General features: G+C 37.4%; 1 protein-coding gene and 1 long non-coding RNA gene across 8 annotated transcripts in view; one reads left to right on the top strand and one right to left on the bottom strand.

Moving 5' to 3' along the window:
* The window catches only part of SATB1 (SATB homeobox 1), a 109,952-nt gene that overhangs the window by 87,646 nt on the left and 2,787 nt on the right, over positions 1-19,519 (bottom strand). For 2 of the 7 annotated variants that reach the window (XM_090046584.1, XM_090046586.1), the window contains exons 1-2: positions 3,393-3,990; positions 513-748 (exon numbers count right to left, since the gene is read on the bottom strand). The exons of 1 other annotated variant lie outside the window; for it this stretch is intronic. In XM_090046584.1, the coding sequence (XP_089902710.1) occupies positions 513-723 (211 nt within the window). In that variant the 5' untranslated portion in view covers positions 724-748; positions 3,393-3,990. Of the gene's footprint in view, positions 1-512; positions 749-3,392; positions 3,992-19,519 lie in introns of those variants that run through there. 4 more of the 7 variants (XM_090046583.1, XM_090046581.1, XM_090046582.1 and 1 more) reach the window with 4 other exon arrangements.
* On the top strand, positions 4,194-8,175 carry LOC149864706 (uncharacterized). The gene is made up of 2 exons (XR_016442236.1): positions 4,194-5,147; positions 5,682-8,175. It is a non-coding gene; the product is annotated as an uncharacterized LOC149864706 (long non-coding RNA).

Below are 19,519 nucleotides of genomic sequence, written 5' to 3'. Positions count from 1 at the left end.
CAAAGATTGACATCATAAATGACTTTTCCAGTGTGATACCTAAAGATTTACGTACTCTCATTTAAACCTACTTGGAACTGTAATGGAAATACTGCTGACCTTTCTAAGCTTGGAGCATCAGTGGGAGCAAAGGCAAGAATTAAAGTTTTTGAGGTCCTACGCGTCTTTTTATAAAGTTTGCTGTTGCTTAGCAAAAACTTGCTCAAAGGGTAAGTTTATTATAATCAGTTCTCTTTAAATACAAAAAATAGGTTTAATTATGGGAGCTACCGTTAAGTTAGCCTTTACCTTAACAAACAAAAAAGAGAGTCAGACTCCACCCTGCAAAGCAAGATGCTCCACCCAAGCATGAAGCTTCTATTTCCCAAATGTGATTTACATCAGAGCTGGGAATAAAATATTTTTAGAATAAATATTCAGCACGGAACTATAAGCGTACTAAAAGTATGTTTTTACCCTAAATGCCACTGAATATAATTATTTTTCCAGTGCAGAATTATTAAAAATATTACCTTTTCTAATATTAGTTCTCATCAGGTGTCCAGAGTGTTTTAAAGGCACTCCTTGCATTTTAGTTCCTGTACTTCCAAGTCTTCCTCTTCCTAATGGGCTCCCATTCTGTTCCAAGCGCACAATTTTGGCTGGTGGACCCTTCGGATCGCTTACATTGTTAGACATTTCTGAATGTTCTTTCCCCTGAGTTGCCTCGTTCAAATGATCCATGCTCAGTCCCGCCTCTAAAGATCACCTGCCATGATTCAAAAAAAAAAAAAAAAAAAAGAAAAAAAAAAAAAGAAAGAAATGTTGTACACGTGTGCATATACGTGTATGTACACAGTTTACACATGTGTAGAGCATGTATGTATAGTAAGCTCATAAGTAAGCATAAATGAAGATTTCAAGTATTCAAAAGAGGTCTCTATAAAAAGGTAATAAATTTGTCTTCAAAAAATAAACTTCATTCTCCAAATTACTAGAAGATTGCATGATTCAAGGATTTTGTTAAAGCTAACTAAAGTATGCTAGAACAAATGGGCAGCCTAGGAAAAGGCATTTTCCTCTCATGAATTCATTAGAGTGGGAATTAAATAGGTGAGGGTGATTTTCAAAGTATATATTCCAAAATACTCATTGCTACAAATATCACAGATGCTTTTATTTAAAAATATATATATTTTCTAACTAAATTGTTCTCTTCTCATAAATAAAAGAGAACATCATAACTTTAGAGGAGCATATTGATTTCTTAGCAAATTTGATTGGATGGGGTTCGTTTTTACATTCTTCTAAGCTATTTTACATGAAGTGTTTACTAACTTTTAAAAACTTAAGTTATAGACATGATAATTAAGATGCAGTTAAGCTTTCAGGATAAGTCAAATATGAGGTCCTGAAAAAAAGAGAGGGATAAAGAGAAAAAGAGGAGAAACACTCTATAAATCTCATGCAGAAGAACTACAATTTCTATAGAAATTTAGGGTAGCTCAGCACACAGACTCCTGGTGATGCAAAGTTAGGTACTGGCACAGATGTTTGAAACCAAAACAACGGAAGCAATTTCAGTATCAAATTAAGAAAAGGTGCATCTTGGCATGCTTATATTTCCTGTTAACAACTTAACTAGAATTCCTGTTCCTAGTTTGTCTCCCTCTTATAAATCCCTAGCCCAAAACATATAGAATGATTTTAAAAAAGATTTTATTCACAAAGAATCTATTTGAATAACCATGAAAACAGTCAGTTACTGAAAATAAGTGTGCATGTACCTGGTTGGGATTCATTTATCATTATTCAAGTTTTATTAGAATCTTCTGCCCTTTTCTGATTGAGGTATGACCACGCTGTCTATTTTGTCATGCATATAGTATAATCACTAAGGACAGGTGATTAGATATTCATTTTATGAAGTAATATTTACATTACTGAATACAAATACTAATACTAGGGGAGTCATATTTACAAAGATTTGCATGAATCGGGTAATTGCTACTTACTTTCTGTTGCCTAGTAATTCAACACATTTTGTACATGTTTCACTGCAAAGCTATTTAGGTATGGATACCTTGGGAGCTACCATACATTCTGTAATGTTGGTATGTACATCAGTAATTCTATAAACAATTTTTTCTTATTTGAACATAGGCTGATTTGTCCAACCCAGCCAAGAAGAATCTGTATTAATCTGGATGTTTACAAGCAACCTTAAGAATGGTACCGAGTGACTAAAGTTGAGAAAATAATGGTGTCTTATCCTTACGCTCGAGATAACACACGAAGAACCAAAGGTTTAACGTTAATTGCGGTCTTGGTTATAGGTCCAATTAACAAATAAACGTGCCTCTTTTAGCCACTTTTGAAATTGAAATTACTTTTTTTGTTGCATTAACTTCAGTCTAATGAAAACACGAAGAGGTTCACTGATTAATGTCTAGCAGCATTTCCTTAGGATGCTGTGGTACTATTAAGGCTGCTTTTCTGAAACTAGTCTCTCTCTTGAGAATAAAAGGATTAACTTAAATAAAGCTATAAAGAAGAAAATCCCAGTCACTTTCGGTAACTTAAAAGTACAGTTGGGTACCAACATTGTTACAAGAAGTATCTAGTCATCTTGAGTCAAAATGGCACTATATTATGTACAGTGGAAAGGAGTGATGGATCACAATTTAGTTAACATATTGACTACTACCAAACCACCAAACAGGTCATTCTAAATTGGCCTTGGAATACCTATCCATAGGCATGTTTTAACCACTTAGTCATCTTAGAAAAAGCCTTATGTTACAAAGTTAAATTGCATGCACATAAAACACCTAATTTACTCATTTAAACTCCATGCCCAAGGCTAAAGTTCACCAAAACCTCAGGTTTGAAATAGTGATGAGCAACAAATCAGCATGGCCTGCCCAGCAAGACAGTGCTACAGATTAACTATTTTTTCTGTACCTATGCCAGGCCAAGAGTTTCTTCAGGGCTCTTGTTAAACATCTTTTATAGCTACAAGTTTCTACCTAAGCCATTTATATAAGGTCAGAATTTCCAGGTATAGTTTCAGAGATTGTACTCATGGACACACAGGGACCACGTTTTGAATGAACTTCAGCATATTAGCTTCTATTGTTGAAATATAATAGTATTACAGCATTTCTTTAACTTCTCATTAAATAACCCCCTCCCCTGCATTTTCCCCTCCTCTTTCCTCCCCGCCCTCCCTCCTCTAAAAACCCTAATCACATTTAAGAGAGGCTCTTCTCTTATCCGTTCCATATGGCTTTCACAATCCAGGCCAAGCTTTCCCTGTGACCTTTTAAAGAGACAAAGAAGCAAAGTACTATCTAGAAACAGAAACACTGCAGTTTTCTGAGTGAAATTAGCAAAACCGACCCGAAACTCACCACTTCAAAACTTGACAGCATATAAATAACAAAAACAAAGGAGGTTTCCTTTGCAGCTCGAGCTCTTGAAGAGGAAGAAGTTCAAGACTGATGTTTTCTAGGTCCTTTTTTTTTTTTTTTTTTTTTAAAAAAAGGGAAAAAAAAAACCCCAAACAAAAAGCCAGCAGACCTAAAGGCTACTTCCTTTAAAATTCTATTATCTTTCTTTTTTGTTATTTTCCTCTAAGCAGGGGAGGGGCAAAAATAAATAGTGAGAAAAAAAGGAGCCATGAGCAAAATAGCTAGCGACAAAAAATACTAAGAATACCCTTTCAAGCTTTAGGAATGGAAAAAGGAAATGAAGATCAAATTGACCAGACAAGTGTAGTACTAAAAATGAAAAAAAGTTACAGCTTTTAATTGAGCCGGAGACAGCTTAAGCCTGGCTGTCCTTTCAAAAATAAAATCAATGCGTACAAGAGCAAGTGACAAGGTGGGCAAAAAAGCTTTTCTATCCAGCGTGAAGAGCAGAAAGTCTACTTCTAGGCTGTCACTTACACTGTTATTCTCCAATAAGCCTACAGCAGAACAGCACATACACACAAAAAATGAATGTGCTCCCCTCCCCCCCACAAATACTAACAAGCCCCCAAACTTTCTGCCTAAACCTTAGCCCCAAAGATCTCTATTGGGGAGAGAAAAAAAAAACTGCAGGAAAAAAGGCACTAAAATGCCACTTTTAATTTCACCTTGCTGATCTGTAAAAAAGAAGGAAAAAAAAAAAAAAAGAAAAAAATTGGCAGAGAAGACCTGTCTCTTCTCATTTACCGGGGCTGTTTCGAGAGAGAAAGCAAGGAGGAGGAGAGGAGGAAGGAAACACGCGCACACAAGGCACACCACTACCACCACCACCAAAAAGTAAAATGATTTCACTCCCTCCCAGTCCAAAAAGGAGGGGGAGAAATTATCATTCAAAAAGAAGTTTTCTATCTATAGCTCTTCCTCTCTCTAGATTAACCAAAAAAAAAAAAAAAAAAAAGAAAAAAAAAAAAAGGAAAAAAAAAAAAAGGAATAGAGAACTCCAGGAAGAGTTACTCCAAATAAATAGTAATAATAAAAAAAAGGAGGTGGGGGGAAGGGAAAGGAAAAAGGTTGCCAAAAAACAAAACAAAAACCAAAAAAACAGCAACCAACAACAACAACAACAAAATCCCAGGCTCTAATTCTTGCTGCCCCTGCCTGGCCGAGCAGGATGGTTATTTAGGCCAGTGGGGTGGTTGTTGCTGGATGTTACAGGGACATGTTTGTGTGTGTGCGTGTGTCCCCGGACGGAGCTGCTCTGCTTCGCTTCGCTCCCCCCCTCCCCTCCCCTCCCCTCCCTCTCCCTGTTTCTGTCCCCATTAAATTATTAGTTGACTCATCACTCCTCCTCCTCCTGCTGCTGCCGCCGCCGTCCCCTGCTCAGATCCTGCTCTCCTCCTCTCCTCTCCGCCAGCGCTGCCTGCTGCCGCCGCTGCCTCTGCTGCCGCCGCTGCTGCTTCTTCCTCCTCCTCATTTTAATACAAAATAACACCGAGGCCACCGGCTTTTTTTTTTTTTTTTTTTTACAGCCCGAGATAGCAGCGGCAGCGGCAGCAGCAGGAGGAGGAGGAGGAGGAGGACGACGACGACGACGACGCAGCCTCCCTGCTGCTGCCCGGAGCCCTTCCCCGGCGGCCCCGGATCATCCGACGCGTCCTGGGAGAGAGAGAGAAAGTGGCAGAAGAGGAGGAGGAGGTGGAAGAGGAGGAGGAGGAGGACGAGGAGGGGGGGACGGGGCTGGAGTGCACGGCGGGGTGGAAGGAGCCGCTCTGGGGTGGGGTGAGGTGAAGCGCGGGGGGGGGGGTGGGGGTGAAAGCCCTGCCCGCCCGAGGAGGTGAGTGTAGCGGGGGGGGGGGGGGGGAAGGGAGGGGTGTGCGGTTTCCGGCACAGGACGCGCAAGAATTTGTAATCAGCTTGATTGGAGTGAGGCGGCTCGGCGTTTATTGCACACACAATACCCAGAATAACAGGGCGCCGCGGGGCGCCAGGCGGATCTGGGCGGGCGGGCACGATCCTGCGCCGCGGGGGTGGTGGGCCCTCGCCGCCTGCCCGGCAGGTGCAGGTGCAGCTCCGGGGCCAGGCCCCAGCCCGCAGCCCAGTATTCCCCCTGGGAAGGCCCAGTGCTTTCCCACTCGGGCACCTGCAGGGGCAACACAAGTTCCTGGCTGCCAGGGATGAAGGGGCAACTCTAGGACCGACTTGTAATGCTGTTCCCCACCTCTCTCCCAGAAGGACTTGCAGGTGGCACAAGACAACCCAGTTCATCTGCCCTGCACACCCAACCGCACAGGGGTAAAGAAAGGAGGGTCTTCCATCCGGCATTTTGGGGGGCAAGTGAGAAACAAGGAGGCGCCGTTTTCAGAGACCCTGCGGCACAAGAAGGACAGGAGGCTGGAATCGGGAGCCCCGTGGCAAGTTGCACAGGGAAGAGTAGGCCTTTTCCGGGGATGATGTGCAGTAGAGAGTTGGTGCAGCGAGGAGGGTTGTTGCGCACGTGTAAACAAAGGTCAGGCGTGCTCAGGTCACTGACACCCTGAACAGCGATGCATCACTCATGTCATTACCAGAAAAAAAAAAGGGGGGGGGGGGATGTAATAATCAGTTCCTCACCAAAATGCCAGGCCTGACAGTTGTAGCTGCCTCTGTTCTATAGAGCAGGGTAAAAACCATCCAGTAAAAGTGAACAAGGTGGTAAAATGTTCACAAAAAATGGGCATAGGCTAGACCATTTCTTCCCCATAATGCACTGGAAAAAGGACCAAGTGAACCGAATGGACTTGAAAGCAACAAGTTTGCCCAAGCTAAGAGATGAGAGAAAAACCCCTTTATTGACAAAATGCATAAGTGTGGACATGCTGTATTATAAGGACTTCCTAAGAAGAAAGAGGCTAAGTGATGGATGTCAAACTCATGTACCCAAAATAATTCCAAGTGAGAACATGAAGAAAATGTCACCAGGAACTGTAATACAAAACTAGAACAAGTTTTCAAGTAGGTAACAGGGAGATAATAATGTACAATACACAAAGCCCGCTATGACCTCTAAACACAAAAAGTAAACCAATACATGCTTCGATGAGTAAGCATATCATCATGTATGTATTACTATAACCAAAAGCAGTGTATTAAAATTAGGTAAAAGAAACACGAGCTGACATCTACTGAAATAAACACAAACATCATGCAGGGCCTGCAAAAAGAAGAAAATGGTAATAGGGTGAAATGCATAAAATATTTATCATATTCAGCAATGCACAAAATAGATCATGATCTCAGAAGCAAAGCTTGAAAATGGATATAATGTTTTAAAATACTGTTATTCTAAGAAGTGTAAGTGAAGGTAGAATACAGTGGAAACACTAAAAGCTGTATTTCTGTGCTGCAAAAGATTAGTAAAATTGTTACTGAAAGGGTGTATGCTTTACAAAGAAAAATAAGAAACATGCTTTATAAAGAAAAAACAAGGGGAAAACGTAAATGACATTTTCTTTAGCTCATGATCAAGGGATAGCTGTCTAGCAGGTTGTTTACTGAGAAACGGATCTTTTTCCAACAGATGCACTCAATAGAATTCAAAGATAGAATCATTTACTATTATATTCAAATGATTAAAAGAACAAACAAACCGTGAAACAAATAGCTCAACACGAACTTGGTGGAAATCATGGAGATGGTCAACACTGTATCATACTTAATCTTTTCTAACTAGCCTGTTGCACTAAACTTTGTCAGATGAAAAAAATGCTGACCACCAAATTAAACTGAAGGAAAGAAGGAAAATGCCAAAAGGAAGTGGCAATGCATATGGGGGAGATTAAAGAAAGTACAGAATATTAGGGGGAGATGCCCTTAGTTTGACGACAGAATATCTAAAAAAACAAGACATCTAACAAGGCTTATAGCTGCAACAAAGAACGTTTAAATACATGTTCTAAAAGTACAATCCTATATTAGTCCAAGTGACTTAAAATGCTCAAGTGAAAACAGAAAGTGATTAATCTAAAAAGCAGAGTGTAAATTACAAGAGTGGGGAGATAAAAAGCTGATAATACTGGAGCACAGGAGGCCTAATAATGATATTATTATGCATGCTAAGCAAACACTGACAAACAAATATTCTGTTAATTATATAATCATGCATATGCTTCCTATGCTCAAGATAAATGGTTATGAAAAATAACTGCTATTGAAACTATATGTATTCTATAAGCTGCATACTACACTGATTAACTTAAAATGTTTTACAATCACCTACTTCTGTTGTTTGTTATAGATTGCACACTGATCAGTGTAAAAAAAACAAAACAAAAAACAAAAGCAAAAAACAAAACCCCAAAAACTTTGCTTAGGATAGAAAACAAAAGTTATTAGAAACTATTGTGCCTGCAATTATGAATTTGAAATAATCGCATTTTTCTGATCAATATACAGTTTGTTGAAATGTAGTTCACTGATTCAAAATACTAATACTTGATCTTTATAGTGAAAATTTGCTAACAGGCTTACCAACTGACTTTTATGCCTGCTTACATTCACGTGCATCAACTTTAATAATAGGATAGCCCGTGGGAAATAAAGCAACTATTCGTATTTATTTAGAAAAATAAACAGAAAATAGTTGAAAAGACAAATATGAAATTTACTAAAAACCACCACAATCTTAGAAATAAATACATTTTGGACTAGATTAGGTGTTCCTAAAAGGACATACTAGTAGAAGAAAGTTTGTGTGTGTCCAGTTTCTAAACCCTGGGATGAGATGGCTCTTGCTGAATCTAGTTAGTGCCTCTCTCACTAGCTGGGTTACAGAATGCATACCAGAAGTGGATGTTGCCTCAACACTTTCCCTTATTGTTAACTAAGTTGGTGGGCATTGTGGGCCAAGTCCTGAAGTCAGTGGGATGATTCATATGTAGTGCAAGTAGGATATGACCTGAAACCACAACAGAATTGGCACTAGAGTGCTCTATCAGATTTGTGTGCAGAGATCATGTCGTGATTGGGTTTTGCACATTTTTATTTCTGACATGTGGCCATCAGCGTTAAGTCTTAAGTAACGGCCTGTGTGGGAGGTGATGCAGACAGGCTACAGTTCAGCAGGAATCTCTAGAGGGAAATTCTGACTGGTTCCTAGAGAGTGTTACAACAGAACAGCAGCGCTCTGTTTCATCAAATGAAGCATACAGAAAAGAGGGTATCAGGTCAGTTTGCTGGTCACTGGGGAAAAGGAGACTACTAACCAGTACCTTTCAAGAAGTTAACGTACACGGCCAGTAGCACCACAGTGGCTTCACTCCTGGCGGGGTTTATCCCTATCTGTACTTCACATCCTTCTCTCCTCGTGGATCAGTGCAACGTTAGACACAATCAAACCCACGTCTACACCCATGCATACTTTGTACCTTTATTTAACATGTTTCCCAGACTGGTACTTCAATATAGAATTGACTTCCTAGTTATTTCTTCACTGGATGTAACCTTGAAAAATTCTTATCTAGAACTATAGTCCAAACAGCTTAGCCAACCGGACTGTGACAATCACAAATTAATTATAACCCAGGAATTCTATGTGTGGCCAATACACATTGCAACATTCTGTGACATTCATCTCAGCAAACGGGAAGGTATATAGCAAGCTAGTTTTTGGATTGACACCTGCCCCGGCCTCGCTAGTCTGCTTGTGAAAAAGGCATACTAGATAAGCCGTTGTCTCCTCTCGCATTTTCATAAGCAATTTTGATTCATTTGCGTTCTTTCATATATGATGATCCGAAACGGTTACATAAAATGAATATTTAACTTGTAATAGTCAGCTGTACTAAACTTTACTTAATTGCTTATTAAGCGAAGTAAATTATCCTTACTGTATCTGTCAGAGGTGAAAAACCTACAACATGGCTACATGTAATGCACTCCTTAGTTTACAGACCAAGAATCCCCTAGGAAATATCAGATATCGAGATTATGTCCCATAGTGTTGTATTTTATATTGGGATGTGCCATTTAGTTTACAGATGTGTACGCTCACATACCAAACGGACACCTTTCTACTGACTACATATCTGAGGATAGTCTCAGAAACTGTTTCTGCAATATATTTCAATCATTAAAAGAACCTTCCTACAAGACAGATTTAGGTAGGAGTGTGCAAATTCAATACAAGATAAACAACTTTTTGTCAGATTACCACACCCATTCTGCATAAATCAGTGTGACAAGTGCATCTCTCTTGACTAAGACAATTTTATTATTGGGGAAAAATACATTTATCTGCTGATTTAACCAGGATGGTTATTTTAGTTCACCTCTTGCTGCCAAACAAGTCACACCAAGGTAAATTAAATATCCAAAATAATGAAGCAAAAGCAAGACAAACTTCATAAGGGATAGCAACTGAAGGGCTATACAGATTCATAATAAAAAATAGAGAATCTTTTACTTTTGCAATGTCAATGCAAATCCAAGTTAGCTTAAAAACTAACAGGAAAGTGTCTACAGCCCCCAAATTCTGACAATAATTAGCATCAATTAGTGCCCTTGATGAAAGTCTCAGTGGAGAAATCTCATCAGAAATATGGGCATAGGAGCTGAACATCATAGAGGTAGCTTTGAGGCACTTCACTGGAGCAATGAGGGACAGCTCACATTGCTTTTGCCCGTTTTGCTCCTGCTCTGTAGAAGAACAGTTTCTTTCCTAAGGACGTCACAGTGTTTTTGTGCCAGTTGTAACAGAGACAAGACAGACTTTAAGGTATGGGATCTGCGAACCACTTAAAGAATGAACTTCATCTTGAAAGAGGATTTATGTGGGCCTCCTCCATTCTTGGTGGTACAGACCACCCCTTGCCGATTCAAATTCCATGTGCCAACTCCAGCAATCACTTACGAAGAAAATTTGTAAGAGGAGGTTATACTTCATGTTTAAAACAATTCAGGAACTTGAAGTGAGGAGAAAAAAAGTCAGCTTTATGTAGTCAGCCACGTCTCCTATGTCACACAAGTGTTCTACAGACCACTAACAGCCCTCAGGTTACACTTTGGTAGATGGGTGCTTAAGATATCATTTTAAAGTACATCTGTGGGAAGATACTTAATTTTGAGGGGTTATCTCTGTTAAAACTCTGACTTTCCAAGGCACTAGATAATTAGTAGGCAAGGGATGGGGGTGGAGGGTTGGAATTGCAAACTGTTATGTCAAAGGATTTGGTTAATAAGCAGTGTTATTTCAGGGACATGTTCAAGCGGCACCTGTATTAATTTTTGAGCTTGCCGAGATACTGAAAACATTGTACTGAGCAGCTTAATATCACAGATGTAAGCTATTACCAACAAGCACTACCTCCCCACCAAAAAACACCCTATTTACAACAGCCAGAGTTTAGCCATATTGGTCTGCAGTGTATTCAAGTGACATCCTCTAACCAAAACTACAGAATGTCTTTCCTCAAAGAAAACTTTGAACTAATATAAAGCATGAGGCTTCCAAACAGTTTTAAGACAACATTTTGATCAAGGATGGTATTGTCACATAGTCCAAGCAAAACTGAAGGTTACTGTGCAAAAAGCCTGGGCCAACACAGCTATTGCTATTGCTACATAAGAACCAGTCAGCTACATACGACTAGACACTTCTTCTAATGAGTTAAAATGGCAGTGACTTCTTACACAGTAGTCCTCAATGAGACAACCGTTCTTTTCTTGAAGCAGGTAGTACAATAGAATCACTTCCTCGAAAATCTATTGATAGTTGTTATAAGCTCAAAAAAGGGGAAAACTTTAGGTTTAAGCAAATGGTTAGAACTGATTGATGATCTGAACTATGTCAAACTTTCATTATGAAACCCCAAAACCACATGAAATGTCCTGTTTCCAGTTTCATCACTAAGTCAGAACTCTGCCCAGGTCCTGCCACACTTTTTCTGAGGTTCAAAAGACCTAACCTAAATGGCATATCTACTTCTGACCAATCTTTGTAAGAGTCAATATGTGTTTCACATCAAATACATGTGAAACATACTGTTTTGGGGTAAAAACCAATTAGAATTTGGTGGTATGGACCAAAATTGGTTTGAATTTAAGGATTCGTTCCAGAAAGTTCAGATGTCATAAGATTCCATGCAAGTAAAAAGTAATGAGTTTTGCACAGCTATCTTGGGGGAGAAGCAGGGGTGCAGATGGAGAAAAAGCACCCACAACAAACTCTGGCCATATTTAAGTACTAAAATAAAGAATTTTTAGACATCCAATGTCAAAACATCCCATTTAAGTGCTCAGGAGCCTAATTCAAAAGCAAAGGAACCTAATATGAAAGCAATCAAGTAACTCAGCACAAAAGTCAAGAGAGCTCAAAAATTTACGTCTAGTGCTTTATAAATATTCAAACCACTTCGGAATCCTTTAAAAAAATCTGATTAAAATGGAATGAATGAATATAACAATAGCATCAAATCTTAGGTCAGTAATCAAAGAAAAGCGTTCTTAACACACACAATGTTGTCAGTCACTAAATTGATCACTGCTTCTTAGTTTCCTGCTAACAAACCCAAGCATAACTGTTGTTGAGTAATTAATTCAAGTAATAACTAAAAAGTAGAAATTAATCCAAATCGATATTATTAAAGGTGGGATCCCCCCTCACAAGCAAAGATTTTTAGAGTCCTTGAGCAAGAGTAGTAGATGACAGTTTGTACCAAGGTCTTGGCACAAGAAAAAAAAATCCCAAATTATAATAAAATAAATATTCCTCGTGGCAAATCCAAAATTTCGAAAAATCCCCTATATTTTAGTTGGTAAAGTTATAGTTCTGAAGAAATGTGGTGGAAGCCTGCTGAATGCACCAGAGCTTCCACCCTCAGATATCAGTTGCTATACAAGAAAGAAACAAGAAATTTTCACAGTACCTACATCTATCTCTATAGTATACAGCAAAATGCATCATGTGCTTTGTGTTCCATTGTTTCAAAAACACCTTCCTATGGTATTGTTTTCTATGTAAAACAATGTAAAGAATGTGTGAAAGATGTTAGAAGTTCAGCATATTCATTAGATTTTTAAAAATACTTTGTTAAAAAAAAAAAATCCATAGTCTACTTTTGTATTATTTGAGTACATTGTCATCTTGTAGGTATACTGACGGGAAATCTCTTTGTTCGACACTTCCGGGACATACAGTTTCATATGTGTATGGAGCCAGGTAAGAAAAGGTACTTTTTCAATTGAAGGTAATATTTCAAATATCTGAAAACTGGTGTAGATTACCGCAGTCATAAAGAAGTAACTTAAATGCCAAGTTACCTATGTTCTACTTCCATGTCACCCAAAATGCCACATACTGTAGTACACTGTATGCTACCCCACCAATATGTTGCTGTTATTGATCTACACTTCAAGACTATCATATCACATGCAACACCAACATGTACGGCTCTTTTTTATCTTCTTTTGGTTTAAAATCATTTTTGGGGGAGGGAGAGGGATAAAAAGAACATTTTATCTCATTTGTTCTTTCAGTTGCCACCAGTTTTGCTGTTGTGGGAATGTGGCAAATGGTTATTGTCTTCCATTTTATTTAGATCTGTTTAAATCTTTCCACACACCAAGGAAATGTTACCTCTAGTCTAGATTTAACTTCTGAATATAAGGAATTAAAACAATCTGCTGTATTGTCGAATGACTGAAAGAAATTTAATTAATGCCTCTGAAGTGTATGCCTATACAATCATCATCATAAGAATGGCTGTCTATGCATACATAAATACATATGCATAGCGAGATTCTACCCTATTGCTCCAATGCCATCTCAGTGTAGGCCACAGGTGTAGTAGAAGGCAGAACTGGGCTTCTACAATTTAAGATATCATGCTGCCACCCAATTTTTAGATTAAATGGCATTGTATAATTTATCACAAGTTAAAACGCCAGTTTCATCAGAGGATAATTTAACCCCAGAGTCAGCATAGAAACCCCTGCAGTCAAACAAATTAAGAACAATAAGTTAAGAACAGGGGAAAAATGAGTTTATGCTTAGGAAAAAAACCCACAAAGATGCATAAAAAGCAGTATGCTATGTTAGATGTTTATCTATACATAAGAGACAGGTGTCACAAAAACAAAACAAAAAAATCTTGAAGCTAAAGAGAAACTTTAACTCACCAGTTTCCATCTGTTATATCTGAATTCATGCATAATTGATTATCCATGACTGGTAAGTTCTTTTTTCACTAGCCTAGTACAGTTTTCCAAACATTATGCATTAAATCACCAACAAAGTAAAGGGTGTTTGAGAAACAGTAAGGGCAGAATAAAGATTTTTAAAAATGAAAAATAACATGTCAGTTAATAATAGAGTTGACCTATGTTTAAGAGAAGAATTTTAATCATGTGTGTATTAAATATTAATAACCTATTCAGTTATTGTTATAATAAGGTTAAGTAAGCTTCTCTATGCTTAAGGAAGGAGAAAAGTAGGAACATGTAACATTGAAAGAGGGAGATACAGAGAGATGAGAAGCAAAGACATAAGGAAAATGTGTCAACAATAAACAAGAGGAAATGAGAAAGAAGGAAAAGATGAAGGTGGAAACTAATCTCTATGTGTCATTATGACTGCCAGGGTACTGGCAAAGAAGCAGCATCCTTTTATTTCAATTTTAATCATTTCTGAATTTTAATACCCTGCTCCTTTTGTAATTCTCCTGGCATTCCCCATATGCATCCATCCCAGCCAAAACACCAGTGTAAATTAAATGGCACACAACCACACCACTGTTGTAGTTCTCCCAAAAGAACCAATCGGGTGACTAAAAGCAGAATAGGTATGTCTACCTTACATCCCTGTGGACTACTAGCCAATTAACTGACTTCTAAAATTAAAGGAAATTGAAGAATATGAAGGAGTGCAGTGGTTAAGTAACCTAGTGATATAGAACTATTAAAAAAATAAAGCAAGCCAGTAGTAATACAATAATCAGTGACCATCAGGGCCTGGAAAAATGAGTTTGCTCTCACTGGCACTAAGGAGCATCACATGATTATTTAATTACAGCTCTAATTTTTGTCTCCTGGATGGCAACATATCAACAATTAATAGGGCAAATAGAGGAGACTGCATTTTTAAAGAGACAGAACTTATATGAAATACTGCTTGAAAATACAGTATGTCAAACAACATAATGCTTCTGAGGAATATATTTCCTTGTGCCACACAAATAACTCTATTTAACTATAGAACAAATACATAAAAAATATCAATTCTGCTGGTATAACTTTATCTAGAAAGCATTTTTCAGAATAGCCACAAATTAATAAGCATTCTTATGACTATCCTATTAATTTAGCTGTCATTGGAACATGTAATATAGAAGCTGTTTTCTCACAAGATAAATAACTCAAGTTCAGCAGGTAATGAGATTCAAATTCAATAGATGATATTGTTATAAAGGGCCACATCCTTTGCCTTTATAGTATAACAGTATTCTACAGGACTGGCCAAAAAGATTACGGCATTTGGCGAGCCAAGCAAAATAAAAAAAATAAAAAAAAAATAAAAAGGGTAATAGGACAGAGACTTACTTAATGGAAGACTTGCACAGATTATTGATATGGGCCCCAACAGCAACACTGTAGTATCCAAGTCTAATCCTGTAAAGTTCAGTTGATTTTTGTTTTGTTTTTTTTTTAAAGAGTAGAGTAGAGGCTTAGATCATATCAATATTCTCAACTGTTGCCTCAGATAATCATGTACAGTTCTCATTGTACCTGATCCTGTAAGTGACCTCAGTGCAAAACACTGACAGTAATAAGAGTTACGTTTATGGAACATTTAACATTTCAGGATCATCATAAGTGGTACTTGCCCACACAGTTGAAGGAAAATCTGGCTGTAAGTCAATATGTTATCTTGCTTACAAAGATGGTCACCTTCCTACAGTAGTTTGTAGTCCAAATCACTAATCACATTTGTATTTATGATACAGAATATATTTCAGATGCTAATATTATTTATGGAAAGGAAGGTACCAAATGTCCCCCTAATGTCAAGTTATGTATGCAGAAAAAAGCCCCACTCCACTATACAAATAGATTACTTTCTGACACTTACTATACATGCAACAAAAAATGTTTTTTAAAAAGTTCTGAACTTGTCCTGAAAGGTCAAGTTTAATTTGAATTGATGGAAACATATTGGATGTGTTTCCAGGTGCAGTGATAAAAAAAAAAATCTGACAGATGACAATTTAAACACTACTGTAGAAAGAAATCAACTTGAAATAGAAAAATCTTTACAGCAAATGCCTTGTTCCTACAGAAAAAATGTATGAAATTGAGCTGATCTGACTAAAGACGTGAAAACTCTGGATTATAGACCTGAATCTATAATCTTAAAAAAGAAGACTGGCAAGCAAGAGCTTGTATGTAAGAGTATATATCATTCTTTTTATGCGATGGTTAATACACAGATAACATGTCTCACAAAGACTGTAATTAAATGTCTAGCGTACAAGTAACATTAATAAGCATGCAGTATTATTATGATACAATGAATCCTTAAAAGCTAAAACTATCATTTTTCAACTTTTAAAATGCTTTTAATTGTCCCTAGGACCTTTTACACTTAACAAAAAGACTCAGCTACGATAAATAAATAAAAAGAATTTCACAGTCAAAAACAGAAAGAAAGAAAAACTTTCAGCTGTTCGCTATCAAAAAATCCTATTCATTTACATTTTTATTATAATTTTAGTCTTGGGTTGAAATTTCATTTGCCTTTATTTGCAAGGGGGGGGATGTGTGCGTACACACACACAATGCTAAAACGTGTTCGTGTTTGATCTTCTAGTTTGTTCACTGCAAGTAGTTCCATTAATTTGGCTCTTAAAAATGGACAGATAATTTCAACATATACTTACTGAAAAGCAGTCTCAATTTCAAGTAAAATCTTTACTGTTGGGTATAATTCCAGACTACCACTACTAATTTGCATTTTTACAGTATAGCATTTTCATTCAAGGATTTCAGAGTCCTTTACAAAAATAAAGAAATTAATTAAACCTCACGACATCCCTAAGAGATGAGTAGGTACTATTATATCTATTCTGCAGATACGAAAAACAGGACTTTAGTATACATCTGACTTGAGATGTTAAGCAGCTTTGCCTTCCATGATTTCAACTGGATTTGTGAAGACTCAGCACTTATGAAAATCATATTCTGTGTGCATTGTGTAAAGGCATGTTGAATATGTTGCTATAGTGACTTGCCCAAGGTAATGCTTTTGGTCAATGCCAGAGTTGGGAACAGAATTCAGCACCAGACTATTCCATCTATGCAGGTTCTAAGCGCAATTCTATTCCACCCTGTTCTAGTCCCTGAAAAATTGTTAACACAAGGGGTGGATGGATCTTCATTGCTTTTCGTGACTTAGTCTTAAGGCTACACCTTACAAAAGCATCTCTTCAGGGACTTTGGCAGGATGGCACAGGATTGCCTAAAATGTGTTAAGTGCTTCTTAGATGCCTCATTGGTGGAATAAGGTCTGGCCCTCGTTTTGGTACTCTTAAGTACTAGGAGAGGATTAAGGAGTTATCCTTAAGACAGTCCCTGTGGTTAGATGTGTCACCACTGCTACAGTGAATAACAAGAGGAATTACACACAAACGCTGCTGGCCAAGTTCTTGCTGCCAGAGCAACATCCTGATGCTGAGAGGATGAGATGCGTTCTGGATTTAAAGCATCTTCTATTCCTCAGGTCATTTTATAATAAGCTAAGGGAAAGAGGTGGAGCAGGCAGCAGCTGGGAGCTGTAACAGTCCAACTCAGCTGGTGCATGAAGCACATACTACCATCTTTCCGACAGAACGTTACTGGTGCCTCCAGGTCCAGTTTTGCAAACAATCAGATCCCACTGTCTAACTGAACTGCAGTTCATGAAATAAAATCATTGACACAGGTGAAGATGGGTTATTTTATGAAGCTGCAGTTATATAAAACTGTGTTATCAAAAAGGTAAGGTACTATAGAATAACATAAGGGAACTAAATAGGCCTACATACTAAAAATGTTATGCTATTTGCTCAGGAATGGAAAAATGATCTCAAGCAAAAAAGGCATAATTGGCAGAAATTCAAAAGCACTAAGTAATGTGTGTTTGTATCTCATTCAACCCTTATGAAGACCCAATGTTGATCTCTCACCTGCTCTACATAAATGTGGCTTCATTGACTTTAATACAGTTATTCCTTATTTCATCAGTATGCTGGAGGGAAGAGTCAGGCCCAACAAGTTTAAAGAGAAATATTTATCATTCAAAACATTCAATAACAAGTGACATGTTACTATACTATATGAATTCTGAAGTGAATTACTTCTAAAACTGATCTAAATACAGATATGCTACATGGACACTTAACCTTTGTGGATAGCTTCAGTTATGGATGTTGAGATCTCCACACACAGAAGGCAGTATGTTGTAGAAGCCATTAGAAAGTCAACACCTGCCAAACAGCAAACCGATACTGATCAAGGACCGAAGTAACAGTGATAACTGTGGTAATCTTGCATACCACAGGATGGTAAATGTTGGAAACCCCCTAGTTTTTTTTTTTCCAGAAGTGACCTCCTTATAACAATTACAGACTGTGGTCATGTTGGTGGGAATTAATCTTGCTAGTACCATTCTTATGGAAATGGACATATGACCTAATAATTTTGGTAAATGAAAAAAAAAGTTGGCCTCATTATCAAGGAACATAATCAAAATGGTCTGATAGAGAATGCCATTACGCACTTTTCAAAAAATGAGCTATTTTCACTAAAACTATCATCAAAAGGCAATGAAGCAAAGATTAAAAAATAGCGTAAGTGGCAAGTAGCTTTGCAAAACTTGCAAAATTTAAGTATAACAAGGCAATAAGCACTATAGTTGTTTAACAGTCAAAGATACATTTGTGTCAGGTTGGGTTTTTTTAAATAAACTATAGCAACTTCATGGCAAAGTTTAAAAAAAATGCACTAGACTATATAGTGACAGATTTTCAACACATTTTTCATCACACACACATATGTGCTTTCAGTTATTAATAAAATTCTTCTGCCCTTATCTGCTGTTGTCTGAATATACAATTTAAGTGGTTTGGGGAGGCATATCCTCTTAAGGAAATATATTTTCACTATTTAAGCTTAAATATGCCCAGTAAAACTAAATGCTGTTTCTTTAATGCTGGCTTCTGCCTGCCACAAAAATGAATATGGAATCATCTTTCTTTAAAGTTACTCTTTGTGTGGCACGAAAATAAAACTTTTTCCCCCCCTCCCCAAACAAGGGAGAGTCAGCTGCCCTGGATAACACCACAGGTAGATATTAAAACGGAGACAGAGCCATTATTTAGTGGCGACAGGAATATAAATACATGTACTAACCTATAAACTGGTATTTACTTCAGGAAAGTAAGTAATATTTTTCCTGTGATTGCTGTGCTGTCAGTTTAATGCAGCGTAAATAAACAGTAGGTGCATGATAGCTTTAAGTAGGAAGTGTTCATTCCACAAGAGAAGCAGATTACTGATGCCTGATGCCCATAATGGCAAGAACAGAACTTCCATTCTACCTGAAAAATATGTCCTCCCATACTAAATGATTTGCACTTTTCTATTAAAATTAGTTTGCCAAAATTCTATGAAAAATACTAGATAATCAAACCACCTTACCAAAAACATTTATTTTAGCATCCCTAAACTTTAAATGTTTCAAGTAAAACACACCCGCTCATCTGTAATTTCTTTATCCCATTGCTCTTAATGAAGGCATCATATAATCGTCATAATATAATAAAAAATAAAATGATATATAGAATTGCCTATGCTTTGAGTTATTTTGTTCTTATAAATCTAGTCCCCAACTGAAAATAAAATATCCCCTTTGGAAAAAAAAATGATTTCTAAGGAGATTGTACATACACTCATCATCTATTAACGTAAATTATAAGAAAGTAAAATGCTCTAGTTATGTTTAAAACTGTTCTAGATGGAAAGTTGTGGTTCCAGTGGATATTTATTAAATATATCTAGAG

Source organism: Crocodylus siamensis, chromosome 5, assembly GCF_052110815.1.
Source record: "Crocodylus siamensis isolate JL-2025a chromosome 5, ASM5211081v1, whole genome shotgun sequence".
Classification (NCBI taxonomy): Eukaryota; Metazoa; Chordata; order Crocodylia; family Crocodylidae; genus Crocodylus; species Crocodylus siamensis.
Note: the sequence above shows the minus strand (reverse complement) of the source record. Positions and strands in the feature narration are given on the sequence as shown.